Here is a 20,628-nt window from a genome sequence, read left to right on the forward strand (position 1 = left end):
TGATCTCTTGTTTGAAATAAATTTGAGCTGAATTGGGAAGCTTCATTGGAGTTGTTTTTCAGGCCTAAAGCAAGAGAATTGAAGGGCGGTATTACTTGCTATGTTCTTGATCCATTTTTGCATTATCATATCAGGGGGCATGGCTGGCTCAATAAAGCTCCCTGAGGTTTGATCTAAACCTTCTGTTGTGCTTTCTATTGAGACAACTTTTAATAGTGTGGCCATAGTTGAAGCGGCTTTGGCACCTCACATCCCCTAGACAATCCCTAACAAGGTGTCCCACCCCTAGGCATTTGAAACAATGCAGTTGGGAAGGATCCAAACGTGAGCCAGTGATATCACCTTGAACAACTGACACATACCTTTGATCAATGCGTGTATATGTATGTGTTGTGTAGAAGCCAATATACATAAGTAGCATAAACAGAAACTAAAAAAAGAAGGCAACAGACCAACGGTCTGGTGTTGTACCTGATCTGTTGCACTTGCATTGCATGCAACTTAGAATAGAAGAGATTGCGGTAGAATGAGTGTAGCTGTTTTCCAGTATGCATCTATCACTATTACAGAACTAGTCATAAGTGTCGTCTCATCAGTGCCGGTTTAGTCAAAACCAACACTGATAGGGTATCAGTACCGGTTGGTAACAATACCAAACATTAAGTCATCCATTCAGATAAAAACTGGCATTGATAACTAGTATTAGTACCAGTTCGTATTATGAGTCGGCGCTAATACTACGATTGGACCCAAAATTTTTATGGAATGGATTTTTAGCTCACGTCGGCGTCCGCTCAGCGCAGTCACGACTCAGGCGTGTCCTTATCATCCAGTCTCTCGCCCGGCCTCCTCCCCTCCTGCCTCCACCAGCCTCCCCTTTGGCCTTCACTCCTCCAGCCTCCTTAGTTTTACAGATGATGTCGTCCACCTTGGAGAAGTGCGATCGGCCAGTGGAGGCAACACCGGGGGAAGCGCTGTAGGCACCACTGGCCTCATGCCCTGAAGGAGCACCGTCCCTTAAGGGCATCACCGGTCGGCGGGTGCCACCGAAGGACAATCTGCATCACCGCTGCCGGCTAATGGCTGGATCTACATGTCCGTGTAGCTCGTCGACACCCTTTGCCAGTGGAACCACCAGATCTGGGTGGTGCAGTCAGGGGGAGCCGCGCGGCTGACCGTCGTCTAGAGGACGGTGCCACCGTTGGGTGTGCTGTACAACCAGCCGTAGGGGCTATGACTTGGTTGATGTTCTTGCAGATTCGTTAGAGGTTGTTGAGTTCTTGCCGATTAGCGTACGTCTTGTAGAACTAAGGTACTTGATTATGTTAGAGGTTGAGTTCGAGAGACTATGTGAGATGATTCGATTTGATTGTGAGATATGTTTGTATGGATGAGATGAATCGATTTGAGCACGACGGTGGTGGTGGCGGTAGGAGGACGACGGTGGTGGCGGCAGCAGAGCTGGTTCCTTTGAGCCAGCTCGTTTATTTTTTGGGCTTGAAAACACATATCTGTGCCGATTGGAGGCATGAACTGGCATTGAAAAAAACTTTCAATAATGGTTTCAGACTTGACACTAATAGTCACCGACTATCAGTGTCAAGTAAAGAGTGCCGGTTGGAAAAACCGGCAGTGAAACCGTTTTTCAACTGATACTGATATATAGTTATGTAGTAGTGTATGCAGTATAATTAGCCTAGCTAACAAACTAACTTGATGGATGGTTTGTTTGTCGTTCCTTGAAAAAGCCCCTCTACATCTACGACGTCTCACTTTCTTCTTCCATTCTTCATTCGTTTCCCTCCATCGTTCATCCTAGCTTGTTGGGTTTGACTCATTTAACCGGCCAGCCACCTCCCGTTTTCTTGATCGTCTCTCTTCCTCCTTCCCGGCAGGCAAGGCAAGGTGATCCATCAATTGTTAAGAACGACGATGTTGAGGTGGCTTGGCTTCGTGGCCTCCCTCACGACGCGATCCACAGAAAGGGCGGCAGCAGCAGCAACAGCAACAGAGGCAGGAGGACCAAGAGCTTCACCGCTTGCATCATCCGCTGCGCCTCCACTATCGTCTACGCTCAACAACGTGACCACGACGACGATGATACACAAGCTCACGAGGATGATGACGCCTCCTCCTTCTCCTCGCCCGAGCCTCATTCATATCACTACAGCAACCACACCGTTGTCTCGGCGCCGGCCTTTTCCTTCCACGGCCTGGACGCCGCCACGGGCAACTTCAGCCAGGACACAACCTCCTCGGCGAGGGTGGCTTCTTCGGCCGTGTCTACAAGGTCCGCCTCCAACCCATCCTGTAGGAGGTGGCCGTCAAGCAGCTGGACAGGAGCGACACGTGAGTTCGTCGTGGAGGTGCTCATGCTCAGCCTCCTGCACCACCCCAACCTCGTCGGCTACTGCGCCGACAGCGACCAGCGCCCGCTCGTCTACCCGCTCATGCGCGCCGCTCGGCTCCCTCGAGGACCGCCTTCTGCTGTGCCAGCGATCGACAGGAGGATGACGACCAGCAGATGAAGAATAAGAAAGCTCCTCTATCGTGGCGCACGAGGATGAAGATCACGCACGGCGCCGCGCGGGGCCTCGAGTACCTGCACGACAGGGATGTCATCTACCGCGACCTCAAGTCCTCCAACATCCTCCTCGATCGCGACTACAACCCCAGGCTCTCCCACTTTGGCCTCGCCAGGCTCCTCCCCGCCCCGCGCACTGACTCGTCCTCATCGTTGTCGCGGGTGATGGGCACGTACGGGTACTCCGCGCCGAAGTACCTGCGGACGGGCCAGCTCCATGCCAAGTCGGACGTGTACAGCTTCGGGGTGCTACTGCTGGAGCTCATCACGGGCCGGCGACACCAGCCGGCCAGATGGTGAGCAGAGCCTCGTGGCAAGGGCGGCGCCAATGTTCGGTGACCCCAAGAGGTTCGGCCATGAGCTTGTGGACCCTCGGTTGGTGATGGCGATGCAGGGACCTGCGGCGGCGGAACTGAAGCATGCGCTGGCCGTGGCGGGCGTGCGCCTGTAAGACCACCACGCCCTGCGCTCCGTCATGGCCTTCTCCTTCCTCGCCACCCACTCTTCTTGCTGCTGAAAATGACTGACTGGTGGGTGTTGGAGTTGATCTCGGTGTGGAGAGATATGGGGGCGTGGGCCATCTAGCGCTATGATCAGTTACGCAACAAACAGACAATGGTTTCGGTCTCGTTCTACGCATGCATATAAAGATAAAGAGGAGCCCTCTCCCCAACACACATATACACAATCCACACCCGATCATGAGGGCCGCCGTAGCGGAGCGAATGCGCCGCCAATGGCGATCACGGCTACACCTCAACGCTTTAAGTGTTGCATCAACCTCTCCCTCACTGTTAGGGACGATCGGGAAGGAGAGATCGGAGCAGTGGAGAGTTTCGTGAAGAAGAAGCTAGGAAGGAGGAGGGGTCTTGATTCATGCGTTGCCGCCACACCACCGTGTCCGGCGGAGGAGGGGCCTTCTCCGGCTGCGGCGGCAGCAACATGCTACGCTTCTACACCGACGAGACTCTAACATGCTACCTGCATCCTGATCATGGGAAATTTATATGAGAGCCTACTTTGAATGATTCCTTCACAAGGAACATGAATTTATTTAAATCTAGCTCTAAGTAGTTCATTTCTCCAAGTCCCGCATTGAACATGATATTGGTCTGTGAAGTATTTTATTTACACTTGGTTGGTAGAGTTAGAAGTCAGCAGCAATGATACGTGTTTGCCCGATCTTCCGAAGGTAATATGATAAGTTTATTGGTGGAGTTTCAACGTTGATGATCCAAAGGCTCCGAACAGAATAGATTGAGAACCCTCGCAACCACTACACCACTACTCCATAGTTATCAACCGTGCCAAAGGCGCGGTTGACCTCGTCAAGAAGGCTTTTCCTGCAAGCGAATCGAGAATATAAGCAAGAACAGATAGATGTAATCTGAATATTACTAATTACCAATGAAATACTCGAGTTGGAGTTCCACAAACCAAACAAGTGGTGAAACTGTATAAAACAGAATAATCTAAGCAAAATCTAAGCTTAAACTATGAAGGCTACTGTGCATATGTAGGGGGCGTGAAGAGGTCGACTTAGGGTTGTGCAGCCGTGCAAAGAGGCGTACACAACCTGGACTCCGACCTCGGCACGATTACAAGGTCCAACTAGGTCCAAAACGGTGGCGCAACACCTTATTTCTTTGACTAAACTATAAGAAATATTTGATTAAACTCATATCCATTGGAAATGGCTCATCGTAAGCTTTCCATAATATCCAAGATTGCCTAAAACGGATATCATATGAGAGAGTTATGCCAGTTTTACTGACGTGCTGTCCTGCGACTCAACCGCGACCACGACTTCGACCATGATGTCACGTCCTAAATTTCTTTAATCATGTCATTAAGCATACATATGTTATTAGCATCATAAACATCATGTTTATGTTTTAAGCACTATGAATTTATTGAATTTCATACGGTGGTTTATTACTTGTTCGTATTTAAAAAAAAAACCTGATGTTAGCGTGTTCGTTTAGTTAAGTCTTGTTTTAATGCGGTGGGTGGATCCATTTAAAAGGGAATCGCCACGCATATGTCCTTAGGATTTTTCCTTGCAGCTGAAAAGCCCCTCTCTCTTGCGAGTAGGACCCGCTTAGCTAGCCCCACCACCCTCACCCTCCCTCTCTCACTTGGCCGGCCACCACAGCAACAACAGCCCCACTCCCTCTCACACCTCACTCACTCACCCCCCCCCCCTCTCTCTCTCTCTCTCTCTCAGCCAAGAGCAGGAGCTCTTTCTCCCCCTTCCTCTCTCAAACACTCTCTCATTTCCACCCAAATCTGCCCTCAATAGCAAGAATCAAGGTGTGCATGTTGTCTCTTTGCATTCCCCACCTCTCTAGCTTCACATCCACCCAAGAAATTCTCACATGCATAAGGATTTGAAGGTTTTCAAATTCAAATTCGTCACCTCTCATTTTGTGAAAATTTCAGCAACTTGTTCATCTCTTCTCCGAGTTTTTCCCATTGATTCTTCCCCCACCCGATGACCACAAACCTTGACAAATCACCTTGGGTAAGTCTCTGGGGTTTTCTTGCTGAAAATGCATGTTTTGGAATGGTGGATTTCGAATTTGGAGCTACAATCGAAGAATGGTGACGCAACCATGTGTTCTTGAGGCATTAAAGTTAGAAGAAATGATTAGATGGAGTTGAACTAATGATTTGAATGTGTAGAGTGAGTAAATTAGGTGTAGAACTAATGTTTTAGTGCCTTTATATGTTTAGGTGGCTTAGATTTCTACATGCAAGTTGAATCGGTTGAAGAATCGTCGAAAAACTCGCGTTCTGCTGTCAGAACACGGACTGTCCGGGTAAACCCGGAGGTTCCGGGTGATTTTAACCAAAAATACCCGTGGAACCCAACCCAGAGTTTCACCTGGAGACTCCGGAACCCGGAGAGTCCAGATTTTACTGTTCATCAGACCTTTTCTTTTTGTCCTCGTAGCTTGTATATTTCATAGTTAATTCATACGAAGTCCAAAAATCATGAAACTAATTGCGTTAGCTTCATATGAGTATGAACTAAATTTTAAAAATATTGGAACTCAATAAATACTTTCTGATATTTAATTAAATCACAGTTAACTAATGTTATGTCCTAAAATTATGGAACCATTTGAAAAATTCATATCATGATCAGTGCTATCTAGGAAAAATATACTTTGGTATGATAGTACTATTTAAATTGTTGAAGCTCATTTAGTCTTGATAGCTAGATTAATTAAGATCATTTTTGATAGACGTTAAATAAATCCTTTTTACCGTGAGCTTACGTATTTAAATTCAAGTGTTTCTTGCTGAATTATGTTCATTACCCAGTACAACATCCTCATTAAATTTTGTAGCATTTTCATTGCATCTCTTTCATGCTCATCATTGCATGCGATCTTCGTTAGTGAACGAAGGACTGGAGGGTGATGCGGGCGTGATCGAGGGCGATCTGGAAGTTGTTTTCCTTGCTTGTGAAGCTGATCAACAAGGCAAGCATTTAAACATTTTCATCCCATTACTTTGGATCATATATTGTGTCAATTGATAAGTTATGCTTTATGTATATTTGCATGTCAATGAGTCTTATGTTGGGTTTTGGGTTAGATCCTATTTATTACATTACCCTCCCTTGACATTGTTTATCACTTGATCTTTTGTAACCTGGGTTGTTCATGTCACATAATTATTTAACTTAAAAAGAATGCATTATGCTTAGCATGGCTTAAGTCATCGGTAGAAGTCGAGTGGTGATTCGACCATCGTTCACAAGCTTAGGGCTTCCCTTATATCACAAAGATAATGATGATGGAGGATGGTGTAAGTTAGTGAGGATGAGCCAAGATTCGGGCGGGCAATAGGGATGGCTCGAGAAGGGAGTCTCGGATGCTATAGGCCCGTTTGAATCGATTAAACATCGTCCATTATTGCAGTTGGCTTTAGCACTTCTCCGTACTTACCACATATCTGTATATGGGATGGATGAGCCGAATACCTTATGTAGCTGTGATCTTTTGGTGTGTGACCCGTTAGGTTTATGTACAAACGGCTACGACTCGGAAACTCTTTTCAAACCAAAATCAATAGCAGTTTCTAGCAGGACATGTTGACTCTCGAGTATACACAAAAGATCATATCAACCGAACCTTGATGTACACATGCATCGATCCCTTCACCTCACAATACCAGTCAAGCTCAAGGCGAGATACGTGCCACCCTTGTGATAGCCTGACTATTCACTTGATCAGGTAGCGGATTCATCATGATCAACTCTTTAATCATATTGGCATGGTCATGCACTTTCTCAATCCAACTACCTCGAGGGGCCCAGAGATATCTCTCCCGTTATCTAGGAGGGGTAAATTTTATCTTGATCACTCATACCCCACGATATGTTTCATGACAAACCTGAAAATTACCTTTATGACTACTCAGTTATAGAATAGCGTTTGACAGCCTCAAAGTATGCCACTACATATTCTGGGAATCAATGATGATTCTCAGGTCTAAGAATCCTGCAGGTACACCATTTGAGATAACAACTAATGGCACATCATAAATAATAATTCCAGCAATATCTTAAGGTGGGTCTATCCAACATCAAGTTCTCTAACATAAATATCTACATTATTGACCTGGTATCTCTATACCTATGATTCATGAAACATGATCATCAATCAATACATGTGTTGGTCTTATGTATTATCATAATGATATGCGACCAGGGATTGACTAAGAAAAACATCATGATATAAACAAAGAGTTTCATGAACAAGTCACATACTTGCCAATCAATGTAAACGATAGTCATTCTTGGAATAACACATTATTCAGTAGTACATGAACATAGACGTGTGATACAATCATCTCTATAATAGCTTCTAGGGCATATAACCTTCAATTTCATTTACAGATAACTTGATAGCTTAAATAGTGTAGCTCTAACAAACATCATTAGGCGGGAGTCAAAGAGGATATCCACAGATATCTTTATGACACTAAAGATCTAGGTTTTTCTATCAGAAAAATCAAGATATAACCATAGTGGGATATCAAGATTCTGGCTATATAATTGATCCCCATAACGCCATATCACAGACTGATTTTATGGTGATATAGCTTTTTCATAGGAGTCATTAAAACAGATTCCAGTGGCTATTTCCACCTATCATTCTGAAACTTCACATATATGTGTATGGTTTCATAGAATGATAATCCACATACAACTATCATGTGGTATTGGTTCCATTGAATCATCAACCATTATTTATGATGATAATTCGGTATGCATTGCTCAAATGCAAACACGTTACATAAAGAGCAATATAACCAAACCTATTGCTCCTAAATTGTTCTATCCTCATAATAGGGAAAAAGAAATCTTGCAAACTAAATCATGTGATGATCTCACTGATTTACTCACTAAGTCTTTACCAACTTCCACATTCCAATATTCACGGAATTGGTATGCGGCGACTCTAAGATTTGCAAGGTTCTGGGGAAGTTTATCCCTAAATAATAATATGTTCTTATTATATTGCACTCTTTTCCTTTATGAATTTTTCCTATACGGTTTCTCATATAAGGCTTTTAATAAGGCAATATCTATACAAGATCATATATCATATCTCTTATTTTTCCTTTCGAGGTTTTTAAAGGAGGTATCAAAGACATAGCTATTGTTCTCTAAACTTGCTTATGAGTTTTTCCTTGTAATGGTTTTCTCATATGAGTTTACAAAGAGACAAAAATAATCAATATATGTTGTACCATTTTCTCCTTATTTTTTCATTGGGTTTAAAAGGAGTTTTAACAGCATATCACTATTATTCCTCCTATTTTCTCAAGAGGTTTTTCGGAGATTTTAATATGATCCATAGATTATAATTATTGTTCTCTAAGCTCATCAATAAATTTTTCCTATTTAGGTTTCTCATATGAGCTTACAATGAGGCAATAACCAATATATGCCATATCTTGTTTTTCTTACATTTTTCCATTGGGTTTTAAAGAAGTTTTAATAACATATAAATATATTATTTTCTCCTCATATTTTCTCATAGGGTTTTAGAGGAGTTTTCAACAAGAAGTTTACAACTGGAATAATTGATCAAGGGGAAGTATTGAGAATAAATACCATATAATCAATTACTAATAGTCATGTCTATTAGGAAGGAGTGTCTTCCCAATAGATATGTCCTTTCATTATATCCATTTAACTTGTATAAATATGTAAACACATCATGAATCAACAGATGAGTTCATTTCTACCTAATCTTTACTGTGTTCTACTTTCTACTCGTAATAGTTAATAAGTATTTCTTGGTAAGAACGGAGGTGTTCACTAGTTAATTGAGATCACATATCAGTATTGTTTAGTCTGTTTTTAGACTTCAAGGAGGGGCTAAGGTAGTCGTCTAGTCGATCTTTAACAATTTGAAGGAGTTAGGAGTGCATTCTTTATCTTGATGGATATGTATTACTGTATTACTGTTGATAAACTCAATCATTAGCCGGCTATTGCCTTTGTCCTCTACTATCTACAAGTAGAAAGAAATTCTTATATCGCTAATTTATCGTGTTTACGTATAGATCTCTTCTCATGAAAATTGAAGAATATTAGACTATTATCGTGAATGAAGAATATTAGCCTCAATCAGTGGTATGCCCTTTCTTAATTCGTTTTGGATTTTTTTAACCATTATGTTTGTGTAAAATATTGCTTCAAAGTTTAAACTAAATGATTGTTTGTTTAGCTTGTTGAGGCCTAACCCCTCTAAAATTTTATGTTAGATCCGCTACTGGCGGTTGTAATTCGAAGCCCCTCCTCCCCCACCCCCATCTAATAATAAAATAAAATAAAATCATTCAGTAGGTATATAGCAAATATGTACGGGTACATGTATATTGAGCAGTGTAAGATCTTGGTGTCTAGCGTGCAGGATGCAACTCTAGCATTCTCAGCAGCGTTTCTGATTAACACGCTACTGATGTGTGCGCTGTATGCTATAGACGATGGCTAGCTAGAAAGTAGAAAGTAGAAGATGTCCAATGCTCTCCTTGCCTTTTCCCCGTGTAGATCGATGGCAAGCAAGGCCTAATGGGAGTTACCAATCATGCGTTGCATGGACACAAGTATATGTGTTTTCTTGGGAGGCGTTCACATACCATCACCCCACTTGAAACTTTGCTACATTATCTCCTCTCTCTTTTCTTCTTTTCCAGCATTTTTTCCAAGGATAGGCATCAACCAGTTGATGCTGAATCATGGATCTTTTGTATACCCATCCTCTGTACGTACCAGCAACCAGTGGATCCAACTGATCGATCTACCTATCTATCTTAAGCAGAACAGTAATGAAACCGACGCATAACGGCATAACCAGAGATAGATAAAAAGATGGAGGAATGAAAAGTAGCACTGCACTGCATCTTCAAATTGAAAAGCATAAAAAGGAAGGTCCCCATATAGAATGCCATGCATGTTCAAGTCAAAAAAAGAAGAGAACTAAAGGATGGATATCAGCAGCAACCAATTATATATTGTTACCAATGATCTTATTTTTTCTTAAGTATACCCTGCATGGTTCTAGCTAACCGGCTTGTAGCCCGGTGGCAAACCTCCAACGGTGGAGGGAGCCGGTCGGGGCTCGAGTCCCTGGTCTCGCACACCCCGTCAAAAGCCTCCAACAAAGGCTCCGGGAAAGAGATCTGGTGTTAAAAAAAGCTATAATATAAGCAGGTTAAATCGTCCGGTTGATCCAAACTAAGTATACAGGAAAATCTTTAGTCTAAAAAAGAAGAACAAATGAAGAAAAAAAACTAACTAACAAAAGAAGAGGAGGAATTAAGGAAATCCACTGGAAATTAAATGATGATCCAAATGAAGCATAACCAACTGACTAATGGCCGATATGATTGATGAGCTGATCACCAACTCTCATGTACGCATGAAAATGAAAAAAAGAAGAAGTGATTCACGATGAGTTGCCATCATCACCACAAACTCCGATGCATCGATCCTCTAACTACACTCCTCACAATTGGTTGGGTTCCCTTTCGTACACCATTCATGATTTCTTCCATGATGGATGAAGCATGCATGATGATTGCACTTACACCGGAATTGAACCAGATGAGGGAGCCGCTATTGATGAGACCTCCTGCTTGCCACGGATTATTTGCAGCAGCAGCAGCAGCAGTACTCCCTTGTTGATGAGCAGCTATTCTTGTTGCTATCCATCATCACATTGTTATTCGAAGTGCCCTGCTGATGTGCACCATCACTAGCCACTGTTCTTCCCATGCTGTAATGTCGTCGGCCACTGCCCCCCTTGTGTAGCAGCAGTTGCACCGCCACCGATTGCTGCTGCATGCCCACCCATCCCATGCTGATGCTGCATCACACCAAATCCAAATGACGACTGCATCGGCATCACCATCCCGTTGCCACCGCCAGTGGTAGGACCGTAGAAGCCGTTGCCGATCTGATGGTTGCTGCTGGTGCAATAAAAAACCCTCCTCTCAGTATAACCATAAATGGCGTCGTCGTCCCAACACCGGGAGCCAGCGCCGGCGGTGGGTTGGACAAGGACAAGGGCAGAGAGAGGTGGTGGTACCTGGGAAGCTCGAAGCCGGTCGACGTAAACGTCGGGAGCACGTTGGGGTCGCTGTTGATCTTGGAGCTTGAGCCGGAGGAACCCGACGATGCCGAGGCGGATGAGGACGAGCCGGAGGAGCGCTTGTTCTTGCGGCACCCGCCGCCGACAGGGACGTCGCGGAGGGAGCCGCCTTGAGTCCAGGAGCGGCTGCAGGCCTTGCAGAAGTAGCGCGGCTGGGACATGCTGTAGTTGTTGTAGTAGCTGAACTTGGTGTTGGTGGATTGGCACCGCGGGCACTGGAGCCCTTGATCCTGTGCAGGCCGAGGCTTACGCTCCCTACCACCACCGTGTCGGACTTAACCGCGCCGGCGGCGAGCCGGAGCTAAAGAAACGACAATTGGTACCAGAGCTCGTGTTTCGATCAACGCCGAGCATGTCACGCAGCTCCGCGCCAGGCCGCCAGCAGCAGGACGGCATGCTGACTCCACCGCACAACAACCGCCGCCGATCGCCATCGCCGCCGCCGCGTCGCCCGCGCCACCGAGCCGGCAACGTCATCGAGCGCATCGTCGAGAAGTCGACCTCGAGCATCGTCTACCCGGTCCTCGGCCGCAACGACTACACCGACTGGTCGCTGGTAATGCGGGTGAACCTCCAGGCGGCGGAGTTGTGGGACGTCATCGAGTCCGGCGCCGGCGACTACCACACCGACCGCAAAGCTCTCGCCGCGCTCCTTCGAGCTGTTCCGCAGGAGATGAAGGCAGGGCTGGCTGTCAAGGAGACTGCGCGCGAGGCGTGGGACGCGATCCGCGTGATGCGGGTGGGCGCCGACCGAGTCAAGGAGGCGAACGCCGAGAAGCTGAGGCAGGATTTCGCCGACATCACCTTCAAACCCGGTGAGCTTGTGGAAGATTTTGCCTTACGTATTAACGCCTTGGCAAATGAGCTGCGAGTTCTCGGCGATCACGTGTCCGAGAAGGAGGTGGTGAAGAAGATGCTGCATGAAGTACCGGAGAAGTTGGAGAGCGTGGCGATCTCCATGGAGACCCTCCTCGACTTGAACTCCCTGTCGCTGGAGGAAGCCACCGGACACCTGCGCGCCGTCGAGCGCCGCAAGAAGAAGGCGTCCGGGAAGGATAGCGCCGGCCGTCTCCTTCTCACTGAGGAGGAGTGGACTGCGCGCATGAAGAACCGCGAGGGCAGAAGCTCCGGCGCTGGCTCCGGCGGGCGCGAGCGGCGCACTGGCGGCAAGCCGCCGCGCGGGCGCGGTCAAGGCTCCAGCGACAAAGGCGGGAAACCGTCTGCGTCAAAGGCCGGCCCTAACGACGAGTGCGCCTACTGCGGCAAGAAAGGCCACTGGGCCGAGGAATGTCGCAAGAAAAAGAGGGATCAGGCCCAGGCCCATCTGGCCCAAGAAGAAGAGGAGGACCAGTCCCTGCTGATGGCCCACGCTGTCGTCATCAACACCGATCCGCCCCCAAGTGCCCAGGCTCCGCCGCCGCCGCCCGAGCGCGTCGTCATCGTCGAGCAGAAGGTCTACGCAGATCTGGGGCCCAGGGAGGAGGGAGATGATTACCTCTGGGTCCTGGACACTGGGGCCACGAACCATATGACCAGCTGCCGCCACGCCTTCGCCGAGCTCGACTCCAAGGTCTGCGGCAATGTCCGGTTCGGCGACGGCTCAGTGGTGGAGATCGAGGGGCGCGGCACCATCGTGTTCATCTGCAAGAACGGCGAGCACCGGGCGCTCACCGGGGTCTTCTACATCCCCAAGCTCAAGGCGAACATCATCAGTCTCGGACAATTGGACGAGACGGGCTGCCGCGTCGACATTGATTCCGGCACGCTGCGCATTTTCGACCCCAGCCGTCGCCTCCTCGCCAAGGTGATCCGCAACTCGGCGCGCCTCTACCACCTCCGCCTCAACATCGGGCATCCCGTGTGCCTGTCAGCGCGCAGCTCTGAGCAGGCGTGGCTCTGGCACGCGAGGTTCGGCCACCTCGGCTTCAGCTCCCTCAAGAAGATGGCGGCGCAACAGATGGTGCGCGGCCTGCCGCCCCTGGATCAGGTGGACCAGGTGTGCGACGGATGTCTCATCGGCAAGCAGCGGCGCGCGTCGTTCCCGACGCAGGCGAAGTACAGAGCAGAGCACGCCATCGAGCTTGTACACGGCGACCTCTGCGGTCCGGTCTCTCCGGCCACTCCAAGTGGTAACAAGTATTTCCTGCTCCTTGTTGATGACATGAGTCGATTCATGTGGCTGCGCATGCTGTCGAGCAAAGATCAAGCACCGGCCGCGATCAAGAACTTCAAGGCAGCCGTTGAGGTCGAAACGGGGCGCAAGCTGAAGACGCTCCGAACCGATCGTGGGGGGGAGTTTACGTCCGTCGAATTCGGGCAGTACTGCGCCGAGCACGGCGTCGAGCGCCACCTCACCGCTCCCTACTCTCCCCAACAGAACGGGGTAGTGGAGCGGCGCAACCAGAGCATCCTCTCCATGGCGCGCTGCATGTTGAAGACCAAGGGGCTGCCGGGGTACTTCTGGGGCGAGGCGGTGTCCACTGCCGTGTTCATCCTCAACAGGGCGCCCACGCGCGCGCTCGACGGCAAGACTCCCTACGAAGCCTGGCATGGCGAGCGGCCGGCGGTTCACTTCCTCCGCACGTTCGGCAGCATCGCGCATGTCAAGGTCACCCGCCCCGATTTGAAGAAGCTGGATGACCGGAGCTTGAAGACAATCTTCGTCGGCTACGAGCCTGGGTCCAAGGCTTACCGGTGCTACGACCCCATCAGCCGCCGTGTCGTCGTCAGCCGCGACGTCGTCTTCGACGAAGTGGCACAGTGGAGCTGGGAAGAAGGAGCTGGGCAGCACTCGGAGGACGGTGAGCCTTTCGTCGTCGAGTACACCACCCAGATCACGGCGACAGCAACAACTCCGGCAGCGACACCATCGCCCTCGCCCGCTCCGTCAACACCGGGCGCTGCATCACCAGCCGCGACACCGCATGCGTCGCCCGCGCGCACAGCGACGCTGGCTCCACCGTCGCCAGAAACACCAGTGCAGTTTGTCTCGCCGCCTACAGAGGTGCGTGATGACGAGTTGGACGCCGAGCATGACGAGGAGGCTCCGCTTCGCTTCAGGGCGGTCGACAACATCATCGGCGACGCTCCACTCCCGGGGCTGGCGAACAGAGACTTCGACGAGGTCCTCAACTTCACCACCGCAGACGAGCCTTCATCATTCGGTGAAGCAGAGCAGGAGGCAAGCTGGCGTGAGGCAATGCGGGTCGAGATGCAAGCCATCAAAGACAACAAGACCTGGGAGCTTGTCAAGCTTCCTGCTGGGCACCGTCCAATCGGGCTCAAGTGGGTCTTTAAGGTGAAGAGGGATGAGAGCGGAGCAGTTGTGCGACACAAAGCGCGCCTGGTGGCGAAGGGCTATGTCCAGCGAGCCGGCATCGACTACGACGAAGTCTTCGCACCCGTCGCACGCCTGGAGTCAGTACGGGCGATGCTCGCTCTTGCGGCGCACGAGCAATGGGAAGTCCATCACATGGACGTGAAGAGCGCGTTTCTGAACGGAGACCTGAAGGAGGAGGTTTACGTCGCGCAGCCGCCTGGGTTCATCGTCGCCGGCAAGGAGAACATGGTGCTGCGCCTCCGCAAAGCGTTGTACGGGCTTCGTCAAGCACCGAGGGCCTGGAATGACAAGTTAGACACCACCATGGTCTTTCTTGGTTTCCAGAGGAGCAGCTCAGAGCACGGCATCTACACTCGCAGTAGAGGAGGCGGGCGACTGGTGATCGGCGTCTACGTCAACGATTTGATCATCACCGGCACCAGCAAGGACGACATCGCGGCGTTCAAGCGCGAGATGAAATCCAAGTTCCAGATGAGTGATCTCGGCTTACTTTCGTACTATCTTGGTATTGAGGTGAAGCAGAGTGTCGCCGGGATCTTCCTGTGCCAGTCGGCTTATGCTGGCAAGGTGCTGGAACGGTGCGGCCTCGCGGCGTGCAATGCGAGCGCGGCGCCCATGGAGAGCCGGCTCAAACTGAGCAAAGTCGGCGCTGGAGACAAGGTGAACGCCACGGAGTTCAGGAGGATCATCGGGGCGCTCAGGTACTTGCTGCATACCCGGCCGGACCTTGCATACTCGGTCGGGTACCTGAGTCGGTTCATGGAAGAGCCCCACGAGGATCACCTCGTAGCTGTCAAGCGTGTGCTCCGGTACGTCGCTGGCACACGAGGGTATGGTCTGCACTACACCAAGCACGAGGAAGGCGCCCCCAAGCTGATCGGCTACAGCGACGCCGACATGGCCGGCGACGTCGACACGCGCAAGAGCACCAGCGGCGTCGTCTTCTTCCTCGGTGGGAACCCCATCACATGGCAATCGTCCAAGCAGAAGGTCGTGGCCTTGTCTTCGTGCGAATCGGAGTACATTGCAGCGGCATCAGCAGCCTGTCAGGGCGTATGGTTGGCTAGGCTCTTGACCGACATACTCGGGGAGGAGTCAAGCGCACCAGAGCTGCGGGTGGACAATCAGTCTGCCATTGCCTTGAGTAAGAATCCCGTCTATCATGACCGAAGCAAGCATATTGACGTTCGCTATCATTTCATTCGGGAATGCGTCGACGAGGGCCGCATTGTCATCAGCTACACGGAGACAGAGCAGCAGCTTGCAGATGTCCTCACCAAGGCGCTGGGCCGTGTTCGTTTTCAGCAGCTGCGCGACATGATCGGCATCAAGGCAGGTGACCGAGTTCAGGATTAGGGGGGAGAAATGTTGTTTAATTCCATCACTCGGCCATCGTTTATTTGTCTTAGTCAAGTTTGTTAGTTGCTTTCTTAGCCATAAAGTCAGCCACGTCTCTCGGCTGTGCGAGTTTGTAGAGAGCGCCGCGCCCGTCGTCCGTGCGCGTCGCGCGTCGTGCTGCATGCCCCAGTTCGTGGCGCATGCCGCCCAGTTCGGCCGCCTCGTCCGGCCTCTTTGTAATCAGTTTTCTATATATAGCAATGCAAGACAACAGAAAACGCTGCCACGTTTACGCAGCACCAAATCCACTTCGCATTTTCTGCTCTCGTTTCTTTAGCTCCGGCTCGCCGCCGGCGCGGTTAAGTCCGACACACCGCTCGCCGCCTGCTTGCCATTCCTCCCTTCCTCCGTCTGCGGTGATGCTGATGCCACGGCAGTGCTCATCGCCTCCTGCAGCAAATTAAAGATGATTTTTTAGCTAGACGACCTAATCTTAGCTAAGCAAACAGAAGAGCTAGAACTGATCAGACCCAGCCCGGCCGGCCTCTCTGCAGCCATTCCTTCAAGAAATGACAACATATATAGATCTCATTGTGCTACCAAGAAGTGTCCAGAAGCCAAATACAACTCCATGCGGGTTATGATGAACTTGTGTGATCCAAGTTTGCCGGTCAATATGTCATGTGATCAGCTAAGAATTCCAAGCTTAAACCCCGATGGAATGTCAGATTAATTTCTCGGCGGCCCCAACCAATACGATCGATTTACAAAACTTACCTAGATAGTTCGCTGAGATGCATATGATGAGCATATTTTGAAGCATATATAGTACTTACTGGCCGTGGATATTATGTAGAGTAATCTGAAAGGTGGAGGAAACAATTGGAGGAATCTTAATTTTCCTCAGCATATACCACACTAGCTAGACAAAGAAAAGAAAATAAAAGAATCCATCTTTGAATTGGTGGTCCAGTTCGTTGATGCATGGAGAATAGGCTCGATCGATTCGCACCCATGATCGAGTGAGTATTTGAGAGCAAACGGATCAAGATACGTGCGTACAACTACTTTACGCCTCAATTCGAAGCTAGCTAACCAGGGTATATATACACAAACGACGAATAATCTCGCGCGCGCAGGCATGAAGCTAGCTAGCATATATATATATATATATATATATATATATATATATATATATAGGACACCTATTCTATACTCCTAGGAGTATGTACTCCCACATGCAATATACCATCTAAACAAACACTTTATACTCTTTTATCATTTTTAGTATACTCTAATACTAATTTTAAGATACTCCAATATGAGTTGTATGAAAAAAAATTCAATGTTAGCCTTTTATTTTTACTATATACTCTTTTTTATACATAAAAGAAGTATATACGCAAATTATGATAAAAATCATGGAATTTCATAAAATTTTTCGTGAGATTTGTATTGTAGTATCTTATAATTACTAATGAAGTATATTTAAAGTGATAAAGAAGTATAACACACGTGTAAAAGTGGTATATGAGATGTAGGAGTACATACACCCAGGAGTACATACTAGTTATATATATATATATATATATATATATATATACACACTTGCGATCAAGATCAAGAAACGATCATAGAACTTGACATCTATCTATAGACCGATCGAGCGACTTCACCCAAAAGAAGAAGAAGAACAAGCAGAAGAAAGGTTTAATAAACTGGGGAGATCGAGTACCTACTGCATGCTGCATCGCATCGATCCATCTGCGGCCGAAGGAGGAAGTGGGGAAGGAGTTGAGATTATTATTACCTTCTGGTGCTGGTGCTGCTCCTGATGGTTGTGGTGGTGAACAGATTCTTCAGCGCTGCTGTCGCTGGAGATCATATCCATGGATCCACCAAGCTAGCCTCCTAAGGCACATCATATACATGAAGATGATCCCATAAGAACCCACGGAAAATCAAATTAAGAGACCAAAAATCTAGGTAATCGATCAATCAAACCTGTAGAGACGGCCGGCCAGAACACCAGGAGAGAAACCTAGCTAGAGTACTGACCAGACTCCGGCTGCACTCCCTCTCGTCTCTGTAGAGAGAGAGATAGATAAATAGGGAGGGAGAGATAATGCTGTCCGGCCTTTAGTTCTAGAGAGAGGAAAGTGAGGGGGAGACAGAGCGAGAGGGCGATGGATGGATGGTGTGACGACTGTTGGCTGTAGCTACAAAGTAGTGAAATGGAAACGGAAGGCCGGTTTTCCATGGAAGTAAACGCGTGGTGTGCCTGCTAATGACGCATCACATGCACAACACGGAAGGGAAACTTCTGCAAGGACATGAGGACGCAAATGCTTATCAGGATCGTTTATTTGCGTTAAGATTTGTGCAGAAAGAATAAGTACTAGATAGGAGGGATGTATAGCTGAGATAGACCATGTATATGCAACACATGAGAAAGATTGTCACGGAGGTGCCCATCGATACCTTCCAAGCGCCTTCTTTCTATTATTCCATTCACATGAAACAAAAAAAGTCAAAGGCATAGCTAATCAAGACAAGTGTCGATGGCATGAGCGGACCTAGTAAAGGTCCAATGGGAGAACATAGCCTCACCCCCCTCTCCCATTATTTTTTTGAGTTGGATCCGCTTTTGATGGTGCAAGCCCAACTCATCTTCCATTGTAAGCCTCATCCATATCCGTTCGCCATTGCATGGCAGCTGCAGCAAACATCCCCATCTGTTAGAGAGCGCGCATGCCACAAAATGCGTGAGAATCTTGTCAGAGGGACCACATCTCTATCTATCTGTTAGCTTCTCTATGTGGGGTTCTATTATATGTTACAAACTAGGTTCCTTAGCCACTATTCACACACCCTCTCCCACCTTCCACGTGGCCCACCCGCGGCCCATCGAACCCTCACGATGTGCCCTACAAGTTAGCAACCACCACCACTCATAAAACACCGATGCCACACTCCCCCGCCACCTCCCCGCCGTTCTCCCTATCCCATCTTGGACGCCAACAAATCCTCCAGCAAACCCATCCCCCTCAAATAAAATTGCTCCACCATTTAGAATAATTTTTTTTAAAAGATCCATAAAATGGCTTAGATTAATTAAGAGAGAGAAAGGTACATACAGCATGTAAGACACATCCTGCTAACACAAGAAAACCAAGCAATCGGTGGGAGTCCTAGGCCGAACTTTCTACAACTCAAAAGATAGGAAAGAAATGAATGTTAAAAAACTTATACTACAACAAAAAGGGTCAACAGTGCCAGTTGAAAATTGCTATCAGTACCAGTTTTGCAACCGGCACAGTATAGTCGGCACTGATAGTCAAGAGCTATCAATGCCGGTTTAACAACCAGCACTATTAAGGTTTTCCAGAAAATAAAAAAAGAAAAAGGGTTAGCAAACGAGCCGGCTCGATGCATTGAGCCAGAGCCCGCCACTGCCCCACATCAGAGCCCATCGGCATCATGGACGGCGACATCGTCTCAACGGCGGTAGATACACATACGACCAGCCGGAGCACATATGGACAACAGCATCAACTGGGAGCCAAATCACTAGTGAGCAAGCACCTCGGCCATTGACAGAACAACAGCAGTGCACATAGAACAACAATGGCACCACCATGCTAGCCATCCAGACACACAAGTCAACTATCGGAATGGTGGTGGCCTGCTAATCGAGCATGCACACCAGTGCAACGACAGCCCACACATCCGCAAGCACGGCGGAAAACATAACGCTAACACATAACACAAGCACACGCCAGAGCATACCTGGCATTGCGCACGTGCCGAAGCTCCGAATCACTTCAACTGAGGCGCATAATACACGCACACCCTAGAGCATACCTGGCATCGCTTCAACGGTGACGGATACCCACCCAGCGTGGATCTCCGACCATAGCGAGATCTATGGCTGGATCCGTCGGATTCCACCGTGGCTCTTGCAAGGGGTGGAATTGCTGGTGGGGATGGTGGGAGGAGGCCAGTGAGGGGAGAGAGAGGGAGGCCAGTGAGTGGAGAGAGAGGCTGGTGAGGAGATAAGGGAGAGAGAAAGAACGAGATTAAGATGGAGGAGATGGGGAGCGCGGTGAGGGCGGAGAAGGCCAGGTTGGGGAGGAGGGTGAGGGCAGTGAGGCCGAAATGGGGAGGAGGACGAGGGCGGTGAGGCCGGCGAGGAGGGCGAGGGCGGTGAGGGCGAAGGGGGCGAGAAGGCCGGGATGACCAGGAAGACAGAGACCGAGAGATAAGTGAGAGAGAGAGAGAGCCGCGTTAGTGTGTGAGAGAGCTTTGAGAGAGGATGCAAGCCGTGAAGTATTAAATGAATATAATAAAAATTTCAGATCCGGTTCCCGCTTTCAATGACGGTTCATAAAAGAAGCCCGACATTGATACTATCAGTGCCGGTTTTTATTATAAATTGGCACTGATAATACATATCAGTGCTGATTTTTACTCAAATGAATAGGTTTTTGCCAGACTGTGTTATGAACCGATACTAATACGCTATCAGTATCAGTTTTGAACTAACATGCACTGATAAGCTGGTGCTGATGACTCCTTCTGTAATAGTGTTAAGCAACTCACAAGAGTAAGACACCCAACGCTAGAAACTTTGAAAGAAGGAAGCACTAAGTCGTGCTATTAGCCATCGTCGGCAGTATGACATC

At 48.4% G+C, this 20,628-nt stretch overlaps 1 protein-coding gene and 1 pseudogene across 4 annotated transcripts; one reads left to right on the forward strand and one right to left on the reverse strand.

The window, feature by feature from the left end:
- Positions 1-139: 139 nt before the first annotated feature.
- LOC133900317 (probable serine/threonine-protein kinase PBL7) lies at positions 140-3,035 on the forward strand (annotated as a pseudogene).
- Positions 3,036-9,483: 6,448 nt separating this feature from the next.
- On the reverse strand, positions 9,484-18,228 carry LOC133900004 (dof zinc finger protein 3-like). 4 transcript variants are annotated; one of them, XM_062341068.1, is made up of 5 exons: positions 17,948-18,228; positions 17,754-17,854; positions 16,315-16,393; positions 11,203-11,527; positions 9,484-11,080 (listed from the first exon to the last, which is right to left on the reverse strand). In XM_062341068.1, the coding sequence occupies exons 2-5, from the start codon at positions 17,832-17,834 to the stop codon at positions 10,870-10,872; spliced, it is 696 nt and encodes a 231-aa protein (XP_062197052.1). In that variant the 5' UTR covers positions 17,835-17,854; positions 17,948-18,228; the 3' UTR covers positions 9,484-10,869. The 4 variants fall into 4 exon arrangements, with proteins under 4 accessions (XP_062197052.1, XP_062197051.1, XP_062197053.1 ...); XM_062341067.1 differs by having other exon boundaries at positions 9,484-11,083; positions 17,948-18,227; XM_062341069.1 differs by having other exon boundaries at positions 9,484-11,083; positions 17,683-17,854; positions 17,948-18,014.
- Positions 18,229-20,628: the final 2,400 nt, after the last annotated feature.

Source organism: Phragmites australis, chromosome 19 (genome assembly GCF_958298935.1).
Source record: "Phragmites australis chromosome 19, lpPhrAust1.1, whole genome shotgun sequence".
Taxonomy (NCBI): Eukaryota; Viridiplantae; Streptophyta; class Magnoliopsida; order Poales; family Poaceae; genus Phragmites; species Phragmites australis.

Coding starts and splice junctions, on each gene's coding strand:
- LOC133900004 (XM_062341067.1), bottom strand. CDS start 17,834: ATGGATATGATCTCCAGCGACAGCAGCGCTGAAGAATCTGTTCACCAC. Junction 16,394..17,753: donor AGCAGCACCAGCACCAGAAG/GTAATAATAATC, acceptor AATTTGCTGCAG/GAGGCGATGAGCACTGCCGT. Junction 11,084..11,202: donor ACCGGCTTCGAGCTTCCCAG/GTACCACCACCT, acceptor TTATTGCACCAG/CAGCAACCATCAGATCGGCA.